At 41.5% G+C, this 24,264-nt stretch overlaps 2 protein-coding genes across 3 annotated transcripts in view; one reads left to right on the plus strand and one right to left on the minus strand.

Moving 5' to 3' along the window:
- The first annotated feature begins 843 nt into the window (after positions 1–843).
- CYP7A1 (cytochrome P450 family 7 subfamily A member 1) lies at positions 844–8,103 on the plus strand. The gene is made up of 6 exons (XM_009937707.2): positions 844–1,010; positions 2,360–2,600; positions 3,275–3,888; positions 5,226–5,356; positions 6,311–6,486; positions 7,151–8,103. Exons 1-6 carry the CDS (start codon positions 931–933, stop codon positions 7,448–7,450), a joined length of 1,542 nt encoding a protein of 513 aa, XP_009936009.2. The 5' UTR covers positions 844–930; the 3' UTR covers positions 7,451–8,103.
- UBXN2B (UBX domain protein 2B) overlaps positions 6,486–24,264 on the minus strand; it is a 41,805-nt gene continuing 24,026 nt past the window's right edge. Inside the window, exon 11 of one of the 2 annotated variants that reach the window (XR_012763434.1) lies at positions 6,486–6,614. The gene's annotated coding sequence lies outside the window, so the exon portion shown is untranslated. Of the gene's footprint in view, positions 6,615–10,576; positions 11,225–24,264 lie in introns of those variants that run through there. The other variant, XR_012763435.1, reaches the window with a different exon arrangement.

Below are 24,264 nucleotides of genomic sequence, written 5' to 3' on the forward strand. Positions count from 1 at the left end.
TAATACTCTTTTGTGCACTTGGCTCTGGCTTTGATTTGACAGCAAAGGTGATCTTCACAGAATCATAGAATGTTCGGGGTTGGAAGGGACCTCTGTGGGTCATCTAGTCCAACCCTCCTGCCAAAGCAGGGTCTCCTACAGCAGGCTGCACAGGACCTTGTCCAGGCGGGTCTTGAATATCTCCAGAGAAGGAGACTCCACAAGCTCCCTGAGCAGCCTGTTCCAGTGCTCCGTCACCCTCAGAGGGAAGAAGTTCTTCCTCATGTTCTTCTCTCTCATGCTGCAATACAGAAAGCCTATTTTTCCCTTTCTCCCAGAGAGACGTTGTTAGAGGGAATAAGTCCATCTCTGCAGCCATCCCTGTATCCAGAGCCGGCCCCGCGCCATTCCCTCTTGCAGCGGCATGGCAGAGCCAGGGCAGTTCCACAAGAAGCAGAAAGGAGGGGTGAGCAGGCTGGCACCTGAAGGCCAGCACGGACCACAGCCACCATTTAGCCCAGTCTGAATCCTCTGGACACCTGTCAGTAGCCGTTTCATATATTGCTAAACTTGAACTATAAACTGCAATTGGTAAATCTCCAGGATAGATCAAAAAACTCCTGACAGACCTTCAAATTATCAACTATTACAGCTGTTTTTGATTACTTTGGAACCGCTGCTGGTATGTGACATGAGCTCAAGGCCATGTCTGCAACTCTCTGCATCAATCCGGCGAAGCTCTCTTCAGAAAGATGTCAGAACAGAGACAGAACAGGCTCTCTCCAGAAATGGTTAATCAATAGCTTGCTAGGTTGAACCAACGCCATTTGATACAGTGGTGTACCTACTGTATATAAATCGTGACCTGTCTCCTGTATCGTTCTCGGTCACCTCTCCTGCCATACTGCTAGTTACCAGTTTTCACCTTGAAGTTTTTTGGCATTACCAGAAATGTTCGTAGCATCGTGGATCTGGGGAGTAGTGACAATACTCTGTTGTGCGTTTTGGTTTCTTCTAGGGAGGAGAAGGAGGTAAGGAATCTACTTGTAAATGCATCTCAGTGTACCTAGCCTCTATTCCTGTCAAATACACTGTGTACATAACTGAAAAAAGTGTAATCTGAAGGCTATCAGATGGACAGATGTAGCATAGCATGGGCAACACTGTAGTTTGGTCTTTTGAGAGATTTATATTACAATAGAATTTCTGTGTACAGGCTTTTTTAATAATAGTGAGGTAATGCCTAGACATAGCTGTAGATACAAATCTATGCATAAATGAGGTAATTAAAATACAGATATGCATGTTCTAATTTCCTGAAGTACTGGGCTGTCATTTTACCTGCATTACAATCACAGCTAATACCTACTTAAAACTAATTATTGTTTAATATCTACTTACAGATATTTTCAGATTATCAGTCTATCATATCTAGTAACACAGTTTAATATACATAATATTTACGTACCTTACTATGTCACATACATATTCCTTAAAAGCATTTATTCTATTGGCACATTTACATAAGGAGCACGTAATTTGCTTACCTATTGTAATTTTGCATTTTTCAGCAGTTATTTTCTTGTTTTACTTTAAAAAGTTTAATAAAAAAGGTGAAAATAATTAACTTCGATAATAACCGTTAGGAATTTACTAGGAAAGCTAGAGTATTCTCTGAAAGTTATTTTAGCTACCATGGTGTCCTTATGGAGGAAAGTATTTTTTTGTCTCAGAATAAAAAATATCATTGAAACATATGCTTCACTTTAAGCATACACTTAAAGCATATGCTTAACTTAAAGCATGTGCTTAATGACACTTTGCCTGAAAGACTAACTCTTATGCTTACTGAAGATCGTGGCAAAATTCCCACTATTTTCAGCAGGAGCTGGTCCAGATGGGATATGCCAATAATAACAACCTTTCTACACTAAAAGGCTATTCCCCTTGGTATTCAAATTGAATTGTGGATACCGTTGCCCAAAAATGTATCAGACAATATTAATGGGATGGAGTATTCATTTATGGGACAATTACATAACAGTGCATATTAGATAATGGCAACAATTTTGCATTTGAATAGGTGAAAAATAGACTCCTGATCTAGGGAAAAGAAAGATGACATAATCAAACTGTGTTTCATTATGTTTATTATAATACAGGCTGTTAAAGTTATGCTTTCTTACATATAATAGACCTCACAACAGGCTTAGTCCTCCAAGGGGAAAAATTGTTTGTCAGTATACTATCTGTTTGGGCTTTTTTTTTTGCATTTTTTCACATTGCAAAAAGCCCACCATCAGTATTTTACTTACCTGGTAGTCCTGGAGAGGAATCTTTACGCATACCTATGAATTCAGCTTTTGTTTGTGTTTTGTAGGCGACAAGGTGAGCCACCACTTGAAAACGGGTTCCTTCCATACCTGGGCTGTGCCTTGCAGTTCGGTGCCAACCCCCTTGAATTCCTCAGAGAAAAGAAGAAGAAGCACGGCCACATTTTCACTTGCCAAGTAGCAGGGAAATACATTCATTTCCTCACTGACCCTTTTTCATACCATGCATTGATACGCCAGGGAAAACATTTGGACTGGAAGAAGTTCCACTTTGCCACTTCTGCAAAGGTACCACTTTAAAAATGGTTTTAATATCTAACATGCAAAGTATCTACTGGGAGGACGGATGCACCCAGTTAATCCCTATAACATAACTATGCCTTTGAATAGAATTGGTTTAATATTTCTGCACTTCTATTGGTTTAAAATATGGGGGTCTTTTTTTCCCTTTCATTAATGGAAAGGAAATTTGCACTGATTTGGATGGTCCAAGAATGACATTAATTAGCCATGTAGTATCCCAGATTGCTAAAGCAGAAATACAATTAACACCATCTGCAAAATGATAACATAGCTTGCTGAAGCTGAAACCTTCTTCAGGAGGTTCTCACTACTATGGAAAATTTGGTCCTAATGCCTTAAAAAATGATGCAACACAGTAGGAGCTCAGTCAAACTCTTACTGAAGTGAGCAAACAGGCTCCTGTTGATGTCAATGGAAGTTGAATGAAGGTCTAGGTGACCATGTCCGTTTATTTGTAAGCAGCTACGGGAATCTATTTTCATTTGCCCACTTAACTGCTATGGTTCACTGAGAAAGTATCGGTTCTAGTATTAATAGCCCTTATTACGCTTCCCTCTAGTAAGCTATGAAGTTACACTTTGGCTTTAATTTCTGTTAGACTTTATCATCAAGGTTATGACAGGCCTTATTTATCATGCATACAATTTATTTTGTGACAGGCTTTTGGGCATGGCAGCATTGACCCAGCAGAGGGAAACACCACTGAAAATTTTCATCAGACTTTCATTAGAACCCTGCAGGGTAATGCCCTAAATGCCCTCACTGAAGCAATGATGGAAAACCTACAGTACGTCATGCTGCAGTCAAGAACATCTAAACTTCAATCTAATACCTGGGTGACAGAAGGACTTTATACATTCTGTTGCCAGGTGATGTTTGAGTCTGGCTTTTTAACACTTTTTGGTAAAGAATTTAATTCAAATAGTGACAAAAATCTATCATCAAAGCAGGAAACTGAGAGAGCTCATATCCTAAATGCCCTTGAAAACTTCAAGGAATTTGATAGGATCTTTCCAGCCCTTGTGGCAGGGCTGCCTATCCACCTCTTCAAGAGTGCCCACAGCGCACGTGAGAAGCTGGGAGAGGCACTCCTCCACAAGAACCTCCAGAAGAGGGACAATCTCTCTGAGCTTGTCACCCTCCGCATGTTCCTGAATGACACTCTGTCAACCTTTGATGACATGGAAAAAGCGAAGACCCACGTGGCGGTGCTCTGGGCCTCGCAAGCCAACACCATTCCTGCCACATTTTGGACCTTGCTCTATCTTCTTAAGTAAGTCCCAACACTCCTTGTTCCCAAACAAGAAAAATGTTTGTTATCTTTCAGAAATCAGTTAATTAATACAGGTAAATTCCACTGCTTAATACCTCATCAGTGTCAAAAAGCTTCCTGATTACAACAGAAGTGGCATGTTGTTTTGGACTTCCACAGAAATCCCCTTCACTCATCTGAGACCAAGTAGTGGTACCACAAAGCAATTCGCTGGATGTTTTTCCAAAAAAACCACTCCAGGGCAATGGTAGTCTTTGTCAAGAAAGCTTAGGAGTAAATCTATATGATATGACATTAAAAGTGCTGGTTGCAGTCAGAACATTAATTGTACTTGAAGGCGCCCAATATAATCGGACATTTTTAGACGATCTCACCAGAACAGGCAAAATGAGCTTTAACTTCATTATTGTCTTCACAGATGCTCAATAGAAAATAGTTCACGCTGATAGATCCTACTGAGGTTTCAGCGTAGACTGCAGCTGCTAAGCTTGTTAGTATGAGAGGAGTGCACAGTTCAGATAATTATAATAAATGTCCATTTTAGAGTGGGCCTCTGTGGAGTGTAATCTACCTCAGCATGACAAACTCTTATGTATCATCTAAATTGCTGATGTTTTTATTTAGTCAGTGGCTAGCACATTCAGATCTACCTGCCAATGCTAGTATCTGAGGCTCTTTAGTGCTTTTCACTCCAAGAATGCATTGACTTTAGGTCTTCTGGCCTTGGAGTCTTTTAACACCCTGATTGATTGTGCCTTCATTAAGAAACTATTGCATCCTGTATTATTATCTATATGTATTTCACCATAGCTCGTATATTCCGTGTCTTGTCAGAAAGTCTAGACAGTGAAGGATGCTATGTGGACTTCTGGTATTAGGAAGATTCTTTTCAGCTAGACAGAATATTGCCACATAATAGGACATCATCCAGGATAAGTGATGTTATAAAACTGATCTATAATCCTGTTCCTAAACTTTCTGACCACAGTGGGTCTATTTCCTAATCTACAACTGATTTTTTAATTTCTTATTCCTGGCATTGCTTTTTAGTGACATTACTGTCTAATATCTGAGTTATGCACATCAGTTCTGTCCCACTTGTCATTGGAGACAAAATCAAATACTTGGGGTTCTTTTCCTTTTTTTGAAGCTATTGAACCTTTGCCAAGACATGAAAAAGTGTAAAACTGCAGCATTTTGCAGCAACATTTCTATTTTAGAAGGTTGGACTTGTCAGCTAGCAAACTAAATCTTAGGAAGAAAGTTAACAACAAACTCCCTTTTTAAAGCATTCTTAAGTCTAAAATGATGTTATACTTTTGCTCTTTTGATCTTAGGAGTCCAGAAGCAATGAGAGCTGCTACCAAAGAAGTGCAAAGTATTTTGGAAAGTGCCGGAGAGAAGATCAGCTTAGATGGCAAACATATTTCCTTGAACCGAAAACAGCTGGATAGTATGCCAGTACTAGGTATGATTATTTTAAGCAGGAGTACCAGAAATCATGCCACACTTTTCACAGTCTTCTGTTTGTTACCACATAAATGCTTGCTACGGCATTACTATGGAATTAGCCAAGAAACACTAGAACGAAACCCTATATATTCCTTAGCAATAGCCAATGCAATCAGTCTTCCCAATGTCCCAGGTGGTACTGAGAGTATCAAAATTCACATGAACGGCACTTTTTTGGCGGTAATGGCATGTCTCAATACTGCTACACAGCTACGTAACATAGTATTGGAGACCCATGGATAATTCTGAACAATATTTTGTTTAGTAATGACTTTAGATCAAATAAAAGGGTGTTGCCAAATTTTATATGCCAATTCTTATAATGTGAAGCAATATCTTCTAATACCATTACTTTTATTTCTTCTTAATATTTTTCAAATTATAGGCACATTTTTCAGAAGTGTCCAAGTTACAGAGAGTTTTGAAAATGTCACCCTTTAACTACTGTTGTTTTTTTTTTAAAAGAATAATCAGCTTATATTGAAACAAAACAAACCCCTCAAGTTACTTTTTCCAAGTACTGGTTTCTATGCGCAACATCTTAAAGTTTCAGAAAACCCTGATCACTGCACTGTTTCTTTTTCTTGTTATGGTGCCACTTTTGACTGGTTTGTTCCTTATCTCAGAGTGAAAATGTGTCTCACTTTCAAATATTCTGTTGCATCAACTATAAGTATTTTTCTAGGGGAAAGCACATTATGTTCTCGGTGTTATCTGCAGAAGGGAAGAGGATGGTAAAAAGAAACAAGAAAGATACTTTTTTAGGCATTTAGAAAGTTAACGTTAAAATATTTCTTCTAATAAATGCAGGGTTTGATAATGGGTCTGAAATAGTTCAAAATGTGTGACCTCCCCCAAGGACATGCACATTCTATTTCCATGGTAATTGTTCCTTTTCCTCTCCCGATAGACAGTGTCATCAAGGAGGCAATGAGGCTATCGAGTGCATCCATGACGTTCCGAGTTGCCAAGGAGGATTTCACTTTGCACTTAGAGAACGACTGTTACAACATTCGCAGGGACGATATCGTAGCTCTTTATCCTCAGCTGTTGCATTTTGATCCAGAAATCTATGCTGATCCCTTGGTAAGTATTTGTCAAAGTGCATTAGACTCTGAGCAGTAGCAGAAGCTAACGTGCCTTTAAGCAGAGCATTTATCAGGGGTTCCCCCACGGCTGGTTTTCTGTGGTGCTGCAGACAGTCTTTCTTACACCTGGAGATGTAATGATAAGCAAGAAAAACAATGAAGTCAGCACAAGCCCTATCTGCAAACCATGTTTTAGTGTAACCAATAAGAGTGCTGCCAGCCCAAGACAGCCTTCTACCCAAGACAGCCTTCTACGTACTTTCCTCAGTGAAGAAAGATCACCATTATTGGGGAAGTGGGGGGGGGGGGGGCGTGGTGGGTGTTGAGGAAGGACAAGGATAAGGACAATATTTTCCCAAAGGTGCAGAATGAGAAATCTTCCAGTTCTGCTGCATGAACAAAGATGCAGGTTATAACCCCTATTTTAAGAGCTCAGAAGAGAAAAGGAGAGTTATCAGCAAAGAACCTGGGATCGTGTCCCCCACACCAGAACATCTCAGGGGCTACCCTCTCCAAAGCAGCACTATGGGGCCTGGCGCTACCGCACAACGCTGACTGCTAAAGGCTCTTCTTTCCCAGCCTGCACTGTGTGTCTTAATGCCATTATCTAGCTTTTGGAGGTATTCAAATATCAAGTAACTCTTTTGTGGTTTTAATGACAGACATTCAAATACGATCGCTTTCTCAATGAGAATGGAGAAGAAAAGACTGACTTCTACCGCAACGGTCGCAAGTTGAAGCATTACTATATGCCCTTCGGGACAGGCATAGCAAAATGCCCTGGAAGGTTATTCGCTGTCCATGAAATTAAACAATTTTTGGCTTTGATTTTTTCATATTTTGAGATAGAGCTTGCGGACAATCATGTGCAATGTCCTCCTTTAGATCAATCCCGTGCAGGACTGGGTATTTTGCAACCCACCAATGACATTGATTTCAGGTATAGACTGAAATGCCTATGAATATATATTTTATATTATAAACTAAGTACTATACAAATACACTATATAACCTATACTTTATATATATTTTATGTATGTATGCAAATGAAATATTGCAAGTCTTGAGGGAAAAACTATATAAAGATGCTGATCTTCATATAGTCTAATGGAAAATGTATAATGTATACCATTGTGCTACCAGCATGCAGTGGGTTTTATGCACTGTGTTGATACAAATGTCTCCCCTTTTACCATCCATTCTGAAGTGCAAGTTAACATTTCGAATCATGTGTGTGCAGTAGTTCTTTTTTTTCTGTCAGCAAATACTTTCCCAGAGTTAGTTAGAATTTCATCAGCTAATTGGAAATAATTGTCAAAATTCAACTACAGTTAAAACTTATTGTTTTTTGTAATTGAAATGTTGGGGGGGGGTGGTTCTCCCCACAGGTGAAATAAAATTTTTGTTGTATAAAGGCAGATTCGCAGTGGGGAGGGAGAGTTTCCTGGGGAAGTACCTTTATGGTTTTATGAAAAACTAGAAAAAAACTTGAAGAAAACCTACAAAAATGTTCACGTTCTAGTGAAACTGCAAAACTTGTATTATATTCATTGTAATATACTTCTTTTCAGAAAGTTGTAACTGTATTAAAATAAATTACAGTGGCTGAACCAAATGCATCTCTAGACTGTTTGTTGTTTTAATGTCTTAACATTATCAAAGATTTATGAACTCAACCAAAGCCACCTAAGCCAGCTTTAAACTAGCTAGCTCAAATGCCAATATGGAGAGAAATAGCTAGCCACAATATATACACCAGTGGTTCCAGTTAGATTTTGCACCATTATCTGAACTCCATATTTCCATAAGTCTCCATTTGTCATACTCCTTAGGTCTCCCTAGTCTAATTCCATTAAAGATATCATGGGTAGTATGCCCACACATACTACATTTTAGTAGTGGCATGTCTGGAAGAACAATTGTTCCAGGGATAATATCATTTGGTTTCCTGTAACATCCCTGTCCTTTTCTGCTGCAAATGATGGATGGACGGATGGATGGATGGATGCATGGATGGATGGACAGACGGACAGATGGATGTCACAAAAGTCCATTTTTTAATGAAACATCTTCGGACTGAAAGAGATAGTTTTCTTATCATCTGCCAATGAAAACAACAAATAGACTTAAAATATTGTTGTTATCCTGGTTTTGTATGTTTCTAAGGACTTATGGTCTGACCTTTTGTCCTTGACTCAAAAGTAAGCCTCATCACAGAGACGAAATACAGCACTATTAGACAGTTTCAAATTGTACATTCTGGCAAGACATCCAGTCTAGCTGATAGAGCTCTTCCTAAACGTGGAATTTTGGACTGTCCTAGAACTGCTTTAAATTATCTATCTGTTTCTCTTCTCGCTATCCACTGTGCTAAATATTCAAAGGTAAATAAAAAGATTCTGGAGGGTGTGATTATTTAATACCTGTGTGTTGCCTTTGTAATTTTATTTAATCTTTTTTCATTTTCAAAAGAGAATAGAATGGTTTTCCAATTCATTGCCATTTGCAATACGTATAATATTAAACTATTATGTATAACTCAAGTGGTTTTGAATGATTACCTTGGCTCTCTTGGTAAGGGAAGTGTCCAGTCTTGAGGTACAATTTGTTTTCATACTTCCATCAAATGTATTTTCGTATGATTTATATAAAGTATAGCACATTCAGTGTAAGTTAGTACTGACTCAGAGAAATATGAAAGCCTGACATTCTCATAATTACATGCACCCTGGCACATATCATTACCATTAGAGTATCTACTCCCATCTTAAACAAATCCTACTTAAAACAACAGTTTTTGAGGGTAGCAAGGCTATGCAATGTTTTAAGCAAGATACCCTTCCTTGATGAAAAGGAATTCAACACAGAATTACAACAGCAGGTAACAAAAGATAAGATGACTGCTAAACTAATTCTAGGTTCCCTGGAAAATTAAGCCTTCTTTTATATTATCTCCTTCAAACTGACTGCTCCAGACTGCTCTGACTGTGGTTTAATGTTTTCTTTCAGCTCCCTTGGTCTATGAGAAACTGAAGTATTCAGTAGCTCCTAGAGCTGATGTGACTTTCAGCTACTCAAGGAACACCAACAGTGGAGAATGGAGGGGAAGGTAAAAACGCCGCAGGATTCACCCCGCAGATGAAAATCAACTTCTGAAGATTGTGGGGAGGCTACTGGCTTTATTCCCAAGTGTCTTGAGGCTCTCAGAGACAGCACAGGAGATACAAAAGCCAGTGCCTTCATGTTTGCATTGACTACTTGGCACTTCTTTCTCCTTCCCCCGCTGTGTGACAATCCCGGTCCACTGGAATGACGTTCTCTCTGCTTGACCAGCCTGATCTCATTGCCCAGTCTTCCCCACTGTACTGACAGTGTGTGTGCTAGGTCAGATGCCTGTTTTCTTTCCTGGGACTCTGAAACCCACTCTTCCCTCAGTTACTAAATCTTCCCCTTTTTATCTTCCTTTTTCATTCCTTCTGGATACTTGCCACATGGGCAGATCTATTGAGAGTACTGGGAAAGGTGTTGGTGTGGTCTCTCTGCTCCTTCAATCCCTTCATAGGCCTTCAGCCTTTTAGCTAGACATTCAGCTACGGGGAAACATGCCACATTTGTCATCACAGCAGGCATACACAGAAAAGCTTCAGTTCCTCTCTGGGGTTTACTTTTTTGTATTGTATATTTCAATGAGGATTAGATGAGTCTTTAACGTTCAGAATGGACCACAAAATGCTATAAATACATTAGGTTTTGTCTATAGACTTCAGTCAATTTTGCACCAAGAAAACGAAGAGCAAGCAAATAAAAGTTGTGAAGTTCTGCCAGGCTGGACTTTACGCTTGGCTTTGTTGATATTCTAGAACAAAAAGTGCTTCACTGCAACTTGCATAAATCCCTACAAATTTCTGATGGAAATAATCTAAAATGATGCTCTTAAAAGTCTATTTGCTTTTAAAATAACTATATTTTTTTTAAAAAATCTTAATACATATTGATGCACATGATGAACAACTTTGCTTTAAAAAGTATTGACTCCAACATGCAAAATACAAAGTTTCTTTTTTAGAGAAATCTTAATAAATCCATGTCCAATGGAAAAGAGATATACTCCTGCTAGGGCAGACATGACTAAGCAAGGGCCACACCTCCCAGACGTTCATGCAACACAACTACCTTGTAATAATAACAACACAGATCTGCGTACTTTTAAATGTCCAGCTTAGTACACCGCACATTGCTCTCGTGGAGAGCTAGCCCAAAGACTTGCTAACCGAGGCAGCAGGACCATAACCCAGTTAACAAACCACGGCAGAGGCAGGCGCCGGGGTGCGCACCCATCCCACCCAAGCCCGAAGCCTGAGGCGCAGAGGCGTTGTCAGCTGGCAGAAGCCAGCACGGTTGCCAGGCCATGCCCAGGGTCGCGCAGGGGTGGCTCGGCTGCTCCTGCCGAAACTCCTGCGGGAGCGTGGCCCTCGCCACTCAGCCCCCCATCACTCCACTGTCGTTGGGCTAGCAATGCTCCATGGGCAGCTGGACCCGTGGTCTGTACATTGACGCTCAGCGTATAAAACGACAAGAGGCGACCAGCTGTTTGTGCCTGGTTCTGAACTCCTGCAGCTTGAGGAGTGCAGCAGCATGCCTTCAGAGGACGCTGCGAAGAAATGCCACTTTCCCATGCTGAGCGAGTGTGACGCGGCTGAACAGATCCGCTGTAACCTCCCGAGCACTCTTGCACTCTGTGACAAAAGACACAGAGATGAACAGTTTGAGCAGTTTCGGATAGGGATTTCTTTTTTTTACATGTTGGGTTATATACAAGTATTTTGGTTTGCTGCCATGGCTGCTAATTTTCTAACCTCAGTTAAACCCCTGTTACCACGGTCACACACATGCAAGTGAGGGGAGAAAAGAGTACAAAGTCTGTGGCTGCTATGCCTCAGCTAATGTAATCAAATACTTCAGCAATCGATAGTCATCTGCCTCGCCAGGGTCATGGAAACCACAAGGTTATGACAGGGCAATTCTCTTTGCTGTCTCTCCTTATATTATATTTCCTTATACTTTTATTAAGACAAGAGACCAAAAAAAGCAACACTAAAGACCGCAAGAGCAATTAGAAAAATACTGGGCAGATCCAGACTGGTGGGAAGGAGGCAGCTTACAACACGGGTTGTGTGAGTATTTCACATTACATACTTACAAGGTAAAATATATAAAGAGATCCAGCAGAAGGGGGGCAAAGACCCCACCTTCCAGGTGAGAACCCCGACATTAGCTCAGACATTCACTCCTTTACTCAGGGAACCTTTAGCCTTTCTTCTCTGAAAAACTGAACAGAATCCACGGGACAATTTGCATGACTCCCTGATCATACCCTTATAGCTAAAGTTCTCGCTTAGCTGAGAAAACGTTCAATTTTGACATGGGATTGATGTTCCTGAGGTAGAGGAGGGAACTGAGTCCAGTCTCTCCCACACCCCACTCTTGGTTATCCTGTAAAGAGTGAGTAAGAGCGAGGGGTACCTCCTGAGGGAGGCACAACCACTTTATAGCTTAGGCACACCAAGGAGTTTAAGTGCACAAGATTTTTTTGGACCCAGATGAGTTCTGCATGAGGCTAGCCAGCTTCCTCTGCGCAGTGATCTTGGGTTTAGGAGCAAGACACAGGCAGCTGAGTGAGCAAGTGGCTCATAACCCAGCAGAAGGAGGCATTTTGGTTGAGCAGATGGAATCTTGGCAGTGAAAATGTTTTAACATTTTCAGGCTAAAAGAAATCTTCACCTCATCATGGAATTCTTGGAGGTGACATGATGACCTTACTAATGGAAACAAGACACCTTCTCAGAAAACAAGACAGTTTTACATTTCTGAAACCATGCTGGCCATAGCTGTTGTTCACTAGCTGGGATTCATCCACAGGGAAACTTGCCCACATAAGCTTTTGCTGGATGTCGTGGAAAGCTACCCTGGGCAGAGTCACCTGCCTCCAGCTGAACCAGCTCCTTCCCAGCAACATGAGCATGAAGCACCAGCAGCAGCCACACTTGGAGGCACAAGTGGAAGGCTTGGGCGCAGGAGGATGCAGTGTGGAGGGGGCTCTCAGCAGTTGGGACCTGGCCCTTGTGAGCTGCAGCACACTGGTGATTTTCTCAAGGTTAAGGTTCAGCCTGGAACTGCTTGACAGGATGAAGCTAAAACTATCCTAGCAAAATTTTAAAAGGAAGAAGCTGCCACGTGCACTGTGTGGGGACTTGATCTGCGAGGCTTGCTTTTAGGAGTTCCCCAATGGCAGAGGGAGAGGACCTCCTGGACTATGGATCCTCATGGGCTGAGTGTCAAAGCTGCGTGCAAAGTGCTGCTCTCCTCATTCAAAACTACAGCACTCCTGGGCTCAAACAGAAGAAGAACTGTAGGCCCCTAGTAACAGAGCTGCCACTAAGTTCAGGCAGCCACTCTTCAACTTGCCAACAGCACTTATGGTGACTGCGGTTTTGTACAAAGATTTTTCAAGACTTACCTAAAACTTCACCAAGGGCAAGTTCTGTCTGACCAACCTAGTGGCCTTCTATTATGGAGTGACTACATCAGGGGACTAGGCAAGAGGTATGGATGTTGTCTACCTGGACTCCTGTAAGGCCTTTGACATGGTCCCTCACAACATCCTTCTCTCTAAATTGATGAGAGATGGATTTGATGAGTGGACTGTTCGGTGGATGAGGAATTGGGTGGATGGTCACAGCCAGAAGGTAGTGGTCAACAGCTTGATGTCCAAATGGATACCAGTGACAAGTGGTGTCCCTTAGAGGTCTGTTGTGGGACCAGTAGTGTTTAATATCTTCATCAACAACATTGACAGCGACATCGAGTGCACCCTCAGCAAGTTTGCAGATGACACCAAGCTGAGTGGTGTGGTCAACACACATGAGGGACGGGATGCCATCCAGAGGGACCTGGACAAGCTGGAGAGGTGAGCCTGTGTGAACCTCGTAAGGTTCAACAAGGCCAAGTGCAAGGTCCTGCACATGGGTTGGGGCAACCCCTGGTATCTATACAGGCTGGGGAATGAAGGGATTGAAAGCAGCCCTGCCAAGAAGGACTTGGGGATACTGGTGGGTGAAAATTTGAACATGAGCCAGCTATGTGCGCTTGCAGCCCAGAAGGCCAGCGGTACCCTGGGCTGTATCAAGAGAAGCGTGATCAGCAGGTCGAGGGAGGGAATTCTGCCCCTCTACTCTGCTCTGGTGAGAGCCCACCTGGAGTCCTGCATCCAGCTCTGGAGCCCTCAGCACAGGAAAGACATGGAGCTGTTGGAGTGGGTCCAGAGGAGGGCCACAAAAATGATCAGAGGGCTGGAGCACCTCTGCTGTGAGGAAGGGTGAGAGAGTTGAGGCTGTTCAGCCTGGAGAAGGCTGTGGGGACACCTCATTGCAGTCTTTCAGTACTTAAAGGGGACCTATAAGACAGATGGGGATAAACCTTTTAGCAGGGCCTGTTGCAATAGAACAAGGAGTAACGGTTTTAAACTAAAAGAGGGTAGGTTTAGACTGGATATAAGGAAGAAATGTTTTACGATGAGGGTGGTGAAACACTGGACCAGGTTGCCTGGAGAGATGGTAGATGCCCCATCCCTGGAAACATTCAAGGTCAGGCTGGATGAAGCTCTGAGCCACCTGGTCTAATTGAAGATGTCCCTGCTCGCTGCAGGTGGATTGGGCTAGAATGCCTTTTAAGGTGCCTTTCAAGTCAAACTATTCTATAATTCTAAATTTCTTAAAATGTTTTCATGTTTCACTGTAGAAATAGCAGGATAAAGCAGTGTTTATAGTATAAGACCATTCAGGCAAGTTTCTGAAGAAGAAAAAGAGGAAGAAAAAACAAGGAAAAGTCATGGTATATTTTTTTCTGAAAGCATGAAATAAATTTTAGTGATAACTATAGCTTAGTTAGGCTGCTTCAGAAGATATTCATGGTCTTGGTGCAAACGGTAGCAGCAGAAACAGGTATTTGCCATTTATGAACCACACAGTTCATATACATACAGCTGCATGTCAGCAGCCTGAAGACAGGTCCAAGATCTGCTCTCATTTACACCACATAAGGTCAACACAGTTAAATAGCACACAGAGGGGGCTTGATCATAATTATGCCTACAGTCTGTCCCTCATTAGCTAGCTGTATACAGGAGGTTTGGTGGGAAAAGCAGACATTGCCTTAAAATAACCTTAGAATTAAACAATAAAAAGCTTGCATAATATTAAATGGACTGCTGTCAGTGTAAATACCCAGCTTGCTAACTGTTGTTGACTTTGTTTTCTGCCAAGACAGACAACTCTGTGGGACACACTTCAAATCAAATGATCTTCAGTGGTCCACGTGTCATGAAAGGAGAGAGAGGTCACTTCAGAGTACCTCACTAAAGAGCCACAGATTCTTAAAATGAAAATTTCATTTTGCATAATTCACCGATAAATAAGATCCTGCAGACCCTACTTATCTTTTTAAGGATAACAGTAATTTCTGAAATTCATCTCATCCGATAGCAGTATCCCATAGAGATGCGGAAAGATTAAAACACCTTGGCTGACTCAATCACTCTTGTTTTGAGAGCTCTTCAGTGTGAGAAGCCATGCAATTATTTCTCAGTAACATTTGTGTAATAGTTGGTTGGGGCAGGGGGGGGAGAAGATTAGAAGTCTCTCAGTCTCCAGTAACTGCGGACTTGAGACATATCAACATCCACAAGAATGTTATTAAAGGCTGTAGGCTGCAAAAGGTCAGGCTAGAAGTCCACTTCACCCTAGGTTTCTCTTCTGAATAATGTCCCACAGGTGCTGATGGACAAGAGCAAGCATGAGTGGAGCTTCCTCGGGATCCGTCTAAGGCTCCTAATTAACGGACTTGCTCTCAGAGGTGCTAAACCTGTAAGTGCTCAACACTTTTCAAGCAACTGGTTTTCTGTGAAGTTCTGGAGGGCTTTGGGAGGCCTCCGTCCTCGTGTTCGCTCCTGGCACACACCCTGCTTGAGGTGCTCCTCTGACGTGCCTGTGCCAGCCGTGCCGTGGCCAGTCTCACCATTCGCTCAGTTTATGGAGAGACCAGTGCCAGCTCCCCTGTCTCTTCTCAGCCCACATTCCATAGGGATATCTGGCCCATATCGCATGGAGCATCTCAAAAGGCAGATCAGAGCTTGTGAGGGAACTGTGGACAGACAGGAACACTTGGTGCCTGCAGAAGAGTTATCACTCGCCTGGCACAACTGGTTTGAAGCACAGGATGAGGAACGTTGCCCAAAGGGTTGCATCAGCAGGCAAGAGGAGATGTGGGCCTTGCTGACCTACCGGGACCTCAGCTCTGCTCCCTTCTTTAATGATAACTGCTCCTCACGCTGAGGGAAAGGCTTCCTCTCTGCTTTACGCAACGTTCCAGCTCGACAGCTCTGCTCAAGTAAGTGAAGCCTCAGGAAAGGCAAAAAATCAAGGGGGCGCTCTATAAAAATACATCCTCCACATTGAACTGACTCATTTCTTGGCTATTTTATTTCCCAGTTGTAAGAACTTGGAACCAAGGAATAATATACTTATGAGGATTAACATTAAAAAAGACAGGGGAAACCACTAAAGATGTAAGCAACAGTCAATTATGTGGGTTCTCTTAACTGTGCCTCATACTCTTGGTATACTAGTTTCTCAAAGTTATTATTTAGACTGAGCACACCTGTGTAAACAGACCAAAACAACTGCTGTCCACCAAAGTTGCATGTCCGGAGTTAGAAGAGATTCTGCTACATCTGTAAAGAGACTATAGTCAAGGGACTTTTCCTGAAATCTGATGATATGATAAAGCGTTAGGAATTCTGAAGAATCTGCAGAAACCATAACCAGATACAGATATAGAGATACGCTGCACTGCAGAGCTATCTACAGATGGCTGACATGAGGTTCCTAGCAGAGGCATTGCAATGCCAGACGGCAGACACCTGGTCGCATTTCTGAAGACCCAAGTTAACTGCTGAGGCTCCTGGCACAGGCAGAGCAGAGGTGAGGGCTGAACAGCCAGTCCCACCTCGCCCGAGTGGTTTCTAAAGCTAAATGATAGCACAAGTTATGTGCTTATTCCTTGGCCTCCCTGCTAAGGGCGTGTTTTACTATTGTTCTATATTATTACTTCCACACATATCAGGACTTCATTATAAGAATTACACAAGCACAGAACAAAACCGGCATGCTTCTCCCAAGGATGTCACAATCTAAGGAAAAGACAAGGTGAAAACCATCCATCTAGAGGAGGGCAAGGAAATTGGGCAGCGCTGCCAGCATGCCAGCTAGTGGGCTGAAGAGACCAACAGGTTGGTTAGTGTCAAGTTTATCAACAACACAAAAGCACCTTGATCTGGTCAGATCTAAAACGTGAGGACTAGACAGTTAATACCAGATGACAGATAGGTGAGGATTAAGCTACGAAGCTCCTTGAAAGAGAAAAAAGAGCAGTTTATCTTTGGTGCTACAAAGGATGCAGGAGAAGAAGTCAAGGGAGGAGGGATCACAATATAGATAAATAACCTTTGCAGTAAAAGTACGAATGGATGTAGTGAGACAGGAGAGCACTAAAACATTGATACGCTGCAAGAAGGGAGCACTTGGATTAATGTTTTGTCAGGAGAATGGCTGGCAAAGGCTAGATCTTAACAGCAGTTATGCAGGAGCCAAGACAACATTTTAAGAAGAGGATTACCTCTGACTGTGACAGAGATGCTGATGGGTGACCAAGGGTGAGGGTGAGGTACTGTTTTTGAGACTTGACCTGGCTAAAGACATTGGGAAGCAATGTCACTTGAGTGAAGCAGGTGTAAATTCAATTGATGGGAAGCCAGAACAGCACTTAAAAGCAGTACTCCACAATATGATTTTAAATGGTGAGTTCAGCAAGCTTAGAAGCAAGAAAAGAACCTGGCACAATCACCACTGAAGTAAGATTGCATTAGGAAACAACAGAGCAAAGGAGAACAAAAGGTTAAAGGGAAAGAGTGATGGGCAGGGCGACTCTCAGGAGATATGATAGGGTGGAGTCAGAAGAAGAGGAGGAGAGCCCAGTAAGAGTGCCAGTTTAGTGGAAGCCATGAACCTCAATTTCCAGAGTAGACCTCGGACAGACCTTATTCCAAAAAGTTACTGCTGTAAATAAAATACAGCAGACTGAATCCACATGCATGTACTCATGCAAATATTTGCTACCACTCTGATCAAAGTTATTAGGTGATAATGTTCAGCCTTGGAAACTGGCCTTGAACAACATTTAATAAGGCATTCCACTACTACAGCTATTGCTAAAGATCAGTACACCAAACTGCACCATCAGTCAGCCTTGAACTTTTGTGCGGAGGACTACCAGTAAAAACATACAGAAAATAATGTGTCCGGAGCCTGCCAAATAAAACACACATGCAACTATCACCAGCACCAAAGAACCATTATTACAATTTATGTCTTGTTAAAAGCATGCTGGGCAACAAGAAGTAACTATATAAAAACAGAATTTTCACTGCTTGTTATGCTTATCTGGGGGATAATTATAATGTATTTTGAGGCAGGTGTTTTTCATAACCTAACAGACTTTACTACGAATTCCTAGTTTCAGTGTAATATAGATTTTTTCAATTAATATATGCTAAGCATACAAGAAAGAAAGGAAAAAAATTGAGCACCATATATATAGATCAAAAAAATTTACGTTATAGTCTGAAAAATAATATATTAAATTGTGCCACCAAAGACTAGAGGTTCTCCTCCCCCTCTGCCCTAGTGAGGCCCCATCTGGAGTACTCTGTCCAGTTCTGGGCTCCCCAGTTCAAGAAAGATGAGGAGCTACTGGAGAGAGTCCAGCGGAGGGCTACGAGGATGATGAGGGGACTGGAGCATCTCTCCTATGAGGAGAGGCTGAGGGAGCTGGGCTTGTTCAGCCTGAAGAAGAGAAGGCTGAGAGGGGACCTTATAAATGCCTATAAATATCTGAAGATTGGGTGTCAGGAGGATGGGGCCAGACTCTTTTCAGTGGTGCCCAGCAACAGGACAAGGGGCAACGGGCACAAACTGAAGCAGAGGAAGTTCCATCTGAACATGAGGAAGAACTTCTTCCCTCTGAGGGTGACGGAGCAGTGGAACAGGCTGCCCAGGGAGGTTGTGGACTCTCCTTCTCTGGAGATATTCAAGACCCGCCTGGACAAGGTCCTCTGCAGGCTGCTGTAGGTGACCCTGCTTCGGCAGGGGGGTTGGACTAGATGACCCACAGAGGTCCCTTCCAGCCCCTAACATTCTGTGATTCTGTGACTATAGGAAAATAGAATTTCAAAAGTTTAAAGTCCTATTTTGAGAGTGACAGCCAGAGTGAGTGTCAGCTCACAGATTAAGAAACCTGTCTGTAGGTGTCCATATATGAACAAAATTTCAAAACTCCTAACATAGCCAGTGGAGATGTGATCAGCACAAGCAGACAGCTGAACACCAGCAGCTGCCAAAGTATGCGTGTCTACTTCAGGCTAAACCAAATCAATGTCTGAACTGAAATGATGGCACTACCAAGGGATTTGACTCATTTGTCCACACACAGATATCCAGAGCTGTTTGAAATGCCCTGTGGGACCCCAAGTAAGCTCTAGACTCACTTCATACGTACAAGCATGTGGATCCCATAAATCAAGTGTCAGATCTGTCGACTTCACAGTGTCTTAAGAGACCAAAAGCCTTCTGGGATCGGACTGTGGGATGGCAGCCTGATCAAGCCCTAAGCCTCCACCGACTGGAATGGGAGCTGGGCATCTTGCTCACACATAAATGAGTACAGGCAGGTATCTACGTTTAAGTGTCCCAATCTTTGAACTGAATCCCATTGTCAGAGTTTCAAGGACTGTCAAAAAAAGGCAGGCTTTGAATTCAGTTTTGGTGGTCACCTTTTAAAACAAATTTTGATTTCTACAGGAACAATAGCTATCAATCATGTAAAATAATAAACCTGCCCCAGAGACTTTTGCCCTCAATTACCCTCTAAAAGCAGATCCTGGAGAAAAAGTGTTCTTGGTTAGGCATCTTATCATGTAATTTAAGCGTAAGCCAAGGGAGTCAAGACTGCACATAACTGGCAAAACACTTTGGCCAACAAGTTTTGTAGAAAAAAAATGCAAATTGTAGTCAATCAAAACAGTTATATATGGTTTGTATTTCCTGAATCGCTTGGATTATAAATAAGCAAATTAATTCTTTTCTTTCACTGTATTCAAAATGACACATTTCTGGTTTTCTTCCCATTTAAAAAGCTCTTTCATTTCAAAATTACTTCAAGTTAAAGGGTTTAAAGATGAAAGCACAGCACTTTGTTTCATTTGATCTATACTGGCTAGACTCATGATGTTTTGGTTTGCTGAAGATTCTGATATATTTTACTTAAGTCAGATCTGCTAAATGGCTATCAATCATCCAACTCTTTCTGAAATTAATTATTTTCATGGCTTCCCTAGTGACTAAAACTTCTTTTTTTCATTTTAACTATAGAACTGTTAACTTTCTCCTACCATGCATTCATATATTGAAATCTATATAGACTCATATAGCATTTTCTTCTGCAAACATTTACCAGCCACTTCTTTGGAGTTCTTTCTTACACAGCATAAATTGCCCAAGACATTTAGCATTGGTTTGCCTCCAGTCTCATCAACATCAGCAGGGACTTCACCTAAAAATTCCACCATAAGAAGAGAAACCAATGTGTACTGCTCTTGAAATTGTCCTCTATAACTTTTACTGTAAGGGTAGGAAGTGGCTTTGTGTATTTCTATTCACTTGAAAACACAGAAGAGATATATGAAGGCAGATTCCAAGAATTATTTTCTATCTACTGCTGTATGCACAAATACGGATCCATCAAACTACAGAGATGTTCCTGTCTGCTGACACTAAATTTTGGTATGCAGAGTCTCATGACTATAGTAGCCATACTGTTCAGGTCAGCTGGTGAGATGCATGTTGCACAAACCCTTTACAGTAAAAGTTCAGGCGCAGAGCTGCACCTTTTTTGTTTACTGTAATAGAGAAAACCTAAGAAAATTCTTAGTCACAAACCAAAGTCACTGACTGTCATTTTATAATACTATTTTTTTGTTTTCTTTGTTGTTTATTCTGATAAGCTTGTACATATTTATGTTCAAAGCTGCAGATGTTTCTTATAAACATGAGAATTTTATTAATTTTCTAATTTTATATAAAGCGATAAAGAACAGTCTCTACTCACAGAAGGAATAATAGTATGCTTTGGTTTGGAAGGGACCTTTAGAGCTCATCTAGCCCAACCCCCCTGCAGTGAGCAGGGACATCTTCAACTAGACCAGGTTGCTCAGAGCCCCGTCCAACCTGGCCTTGAAAAAAGAGCCTGTCTCGCTAGGCTCCTTGGTGCAAGTCAAATCCACCTCCATCATTACTTTTCCCTCCCAAACTCAGAAAGAAATTACATCAATCATATCACTCAAACGAACAACTTTAAAGAAACTTGAAGACACCTGAAAAACTCTTCTGGGTAAGAATATTCTACCCTAAATGACAATCTCACTAATATAAAAATGAAAACTGAATCATATTCCAAAAACTTAGAATGTCATGAGTCTGGCAGCAAAAATTGTTTTAGTCTTTGGGGTCTTTCCCTTTCTCAACACTTATTCCCATCATTTGTGAAATAAGGCGTATCAAGTCCTTGTTCTAGGAGTTGTCACTGGTGGCAATGGTCTCAACAGGTCTACAGACCTCCATCTGTTCATTTGACGTGTGCATCACATCCGTTTTTCCTCAGTCAGGGAATTCATTACCTTGTAGTCCATGTTTCTTACCTGCAACTCCACAGATTTCATGTACTGCCATGGGTTTAAATGCAACTTGATCTGTTTGTCCCTTACTAAGTCTGGAGAGTAGGGTGAAAGAAATGTAGGGTACAGAGGAATGAGAGGTAGCTTTCAACCCTAATTATTCTTCAGTTCATCCCTCCTCCTTTATCCCATTCTTGGTACTGCAGCAGGGAAGGGAAAGCTTCAAGGGACTGATGCAGTGCTCACAGAAAGAGGTTCATGAGCAGAGTCACTTTTTGCTGCTCCAGCTTTTTTTTTGTTTGTTTTCATTTTAACTTCCTCATCTAGAAAACTCCATCGGCTCACAGAATGAGAACAAACTCCTGCTGACTTCTGCAGCAATCCAGTCTGACTGTTTTGCTTTAGGAAACAGAGAAACAAGGAAAAAAAAAAAAAAAAGAACCACCAACAGAAAAGGGAAGTTTTTCCAGCGGTATCTGCAGTTTTTGGCATGTCACGGGTTGACAGATCAGCTGCAACGACAGCTAAAATTCCATTACTGGGATGAAACTATGAGAGCTGGCAATACTGTCCAAGTGCTCTGAACTTAGGTTAAAGGTGATAAGCGCCCACTTAGTCAAAAATGGTGAGCAAAGAGAGAGGCATGTTCTAGCATGGAAAAGACAAAAAAGCAATGGGGAAAGTCCATAATGACGTATTGCAGTGAGACTAGCCACCATCCCCTCTCGTGCTAACCAAGGCCTTTTGTTGTTACCGTTCACTTCTTATGTCCAGCATGGTATTTCACTAGAAGGATCCCCAGTGTCCACAGTATTTTAGCTTACCGAGTAAGGGAATAGGCTCATGCTTCCAGTTCAAATCTTGCCTTTTACCTCTATCTACAGACTAACGGGCTTCATTCAGACCAGGGCAGGGCTGAGAAACATCCAGATACCAATACCTTTGGAGTTGTGGCAACAGAGAAGCAACAAAAAAGAGATTCAAGGCCTTTAACACTTAAAATTTAGTTAAGCTATGGCAAAAAAAGGGCAGTGCAAAGTGTGCAGAAAACAGAATCCATTAGTGGCATTTACATCAAACATGACAAATATTCCACTACTGAGTTGAGGAAGAGTTGTCTTCCTTTCTTCCACTTTAACACGTCTTCCAAATGATTTCTTAAATATGCACAAAAATTTGGCTCTCAGAAAGAAGGTGAATCCTTGGGATACTAACTATCATGATATGTCCTCAAGAAAGTAATTTTTCATCGGAAAAGCAACTGCTACGTGATCAGCCTAATTAGCCAGCCAGGCAACTCATTACTCAAGCAGAAGCACTAACTGCAGAAAACCAAATAAAATGGATGAGCTGCAACATAATAGATGAGACCTTGAGACTACAGAACAAAAATATGTTGTAGAAGACTCCCTCAGGTTCAGTGACAGATGCTCAAGTAGGCAAGAATACAAGAAATAGTATGACATTTATGAAAGATGGGCAGCCACCTGCATGGGAAGTGTAGATTGCAAGCTCTGTGGGTGCTATGATAGCTGGAGTTAAGAAGGCAGCATCTTGTATTATCACATCTGTTGAAGCTTTTCTAGCAGAAATACCTGATACAGATTACAGTCTGGTCCTCCGTCAGAACGACAGGATAAAGAAGGGATGAAAAATCTCCCTCTAATCATTTGCTGCAACCAACCAACCTGTATGATGTTTGTAATCAACTGCTTTATGTAAGGGCAAACCAGAAAGGAAAACTGGGCTCTACTGATATTAGCAGCTGCTTCTTAATTGCTTAACTAACAATCAAGCCTGACCTTCAAGTCTCCAGTATGCTCAGGCTTCTTTTTCAAGCCTAACACTTTCCTTCCGTTAGAAAGTACAAGCTATTGGCAGAACCTACAGCCATAATTCACTGAGGGAATTTAGACAAAATACTTACCACATCCTGAACAAACCATAATATAGTTCATTCTTGAAGATTAGCCTGATCCCATCAGACCAGCAGCTTTGGCAGCTCATGCTTGCTTTAATATATAAATCCTAATCCAAATAAATTTTTCCTATCTCACAGCAGAGTTACAGATTTTTTTTTATCCTGTCTTGCAGGAATTAAAATATCCTTATAACTGTAGACAAGCTCTCTACAACAATCCTACTGCTACTACACAAAATTTCAAGTTCTTCTGAATATATTACAAAAAGCCATATTATTGACTATCATATTGTTACTCTACAGAAAAGATACTTATTTGTTCATCTAAGAGTAGACTTAAACAAGTCTATTAGCAAAATGTCATTTTCTCCATAATAAAGGTATCTCACTATTGTAACAGCATTTAACAAATACTTAGTTGCTATGCTTGTACAAAGACAGAAGCACTATCTGAGCTTGCATATGCTACTATTCTAAGAAAATTCATACAATTAAATGTGTGCTTGTTGGTGGCCTTGGCCATGAGTAAAGGCTATTTGGAAACCACTAACTCCAGGTCACCTCTACCTTCCCTGCTTGCGCAGTCGATTGGGTAATAAAGCCTATACAGCCAACTAAGGCAAACAGACCTTGCCAGGTTGACATGTTCTGACTTTTTATGGGTTCAGTGAAACTGCCACTTCAAAAGAGAAAGAAAGAGAAGACAAATATTTTTTTCTCTTCCATACATTTTCTGTACACCAAAGGTACAGATTATATCCATCAACTTGTAGATCCATGGGACTGATACTGCAATATCAGTCAAGGCACTAGGAGCTAGAATTTGTTCAGGCACCAGGAGCTAGAGTTGGAGAAACCAATAATGTAGTCATTAAACTGATTTTTTATTGCTTCAAAGTTTTACTGCAGTGGGGCCTGAAGATTGCAACTAGAAATAGGCAGCCACTATTTTTAAGAAATGCAGACTCACTGAGACATGGCACCAGCCACAAAAACCTTAGGATCTGAGCATT

Source organism: Opisthocomus hoazin, chromosome 3 (assembly GCF_030867145.1).
Source record: "Opisthocomus hoazin isolate bOpiHoa1 chromosome 3, bOpiHoa1.hap1, whole genome shotgun sequence".
NCBI lineage: Eukaryota > Metazoa > Chordata > Aves > Opisthocomiformes > Opisthocomidae > Opisthocomus > Opisthocomus hoazin.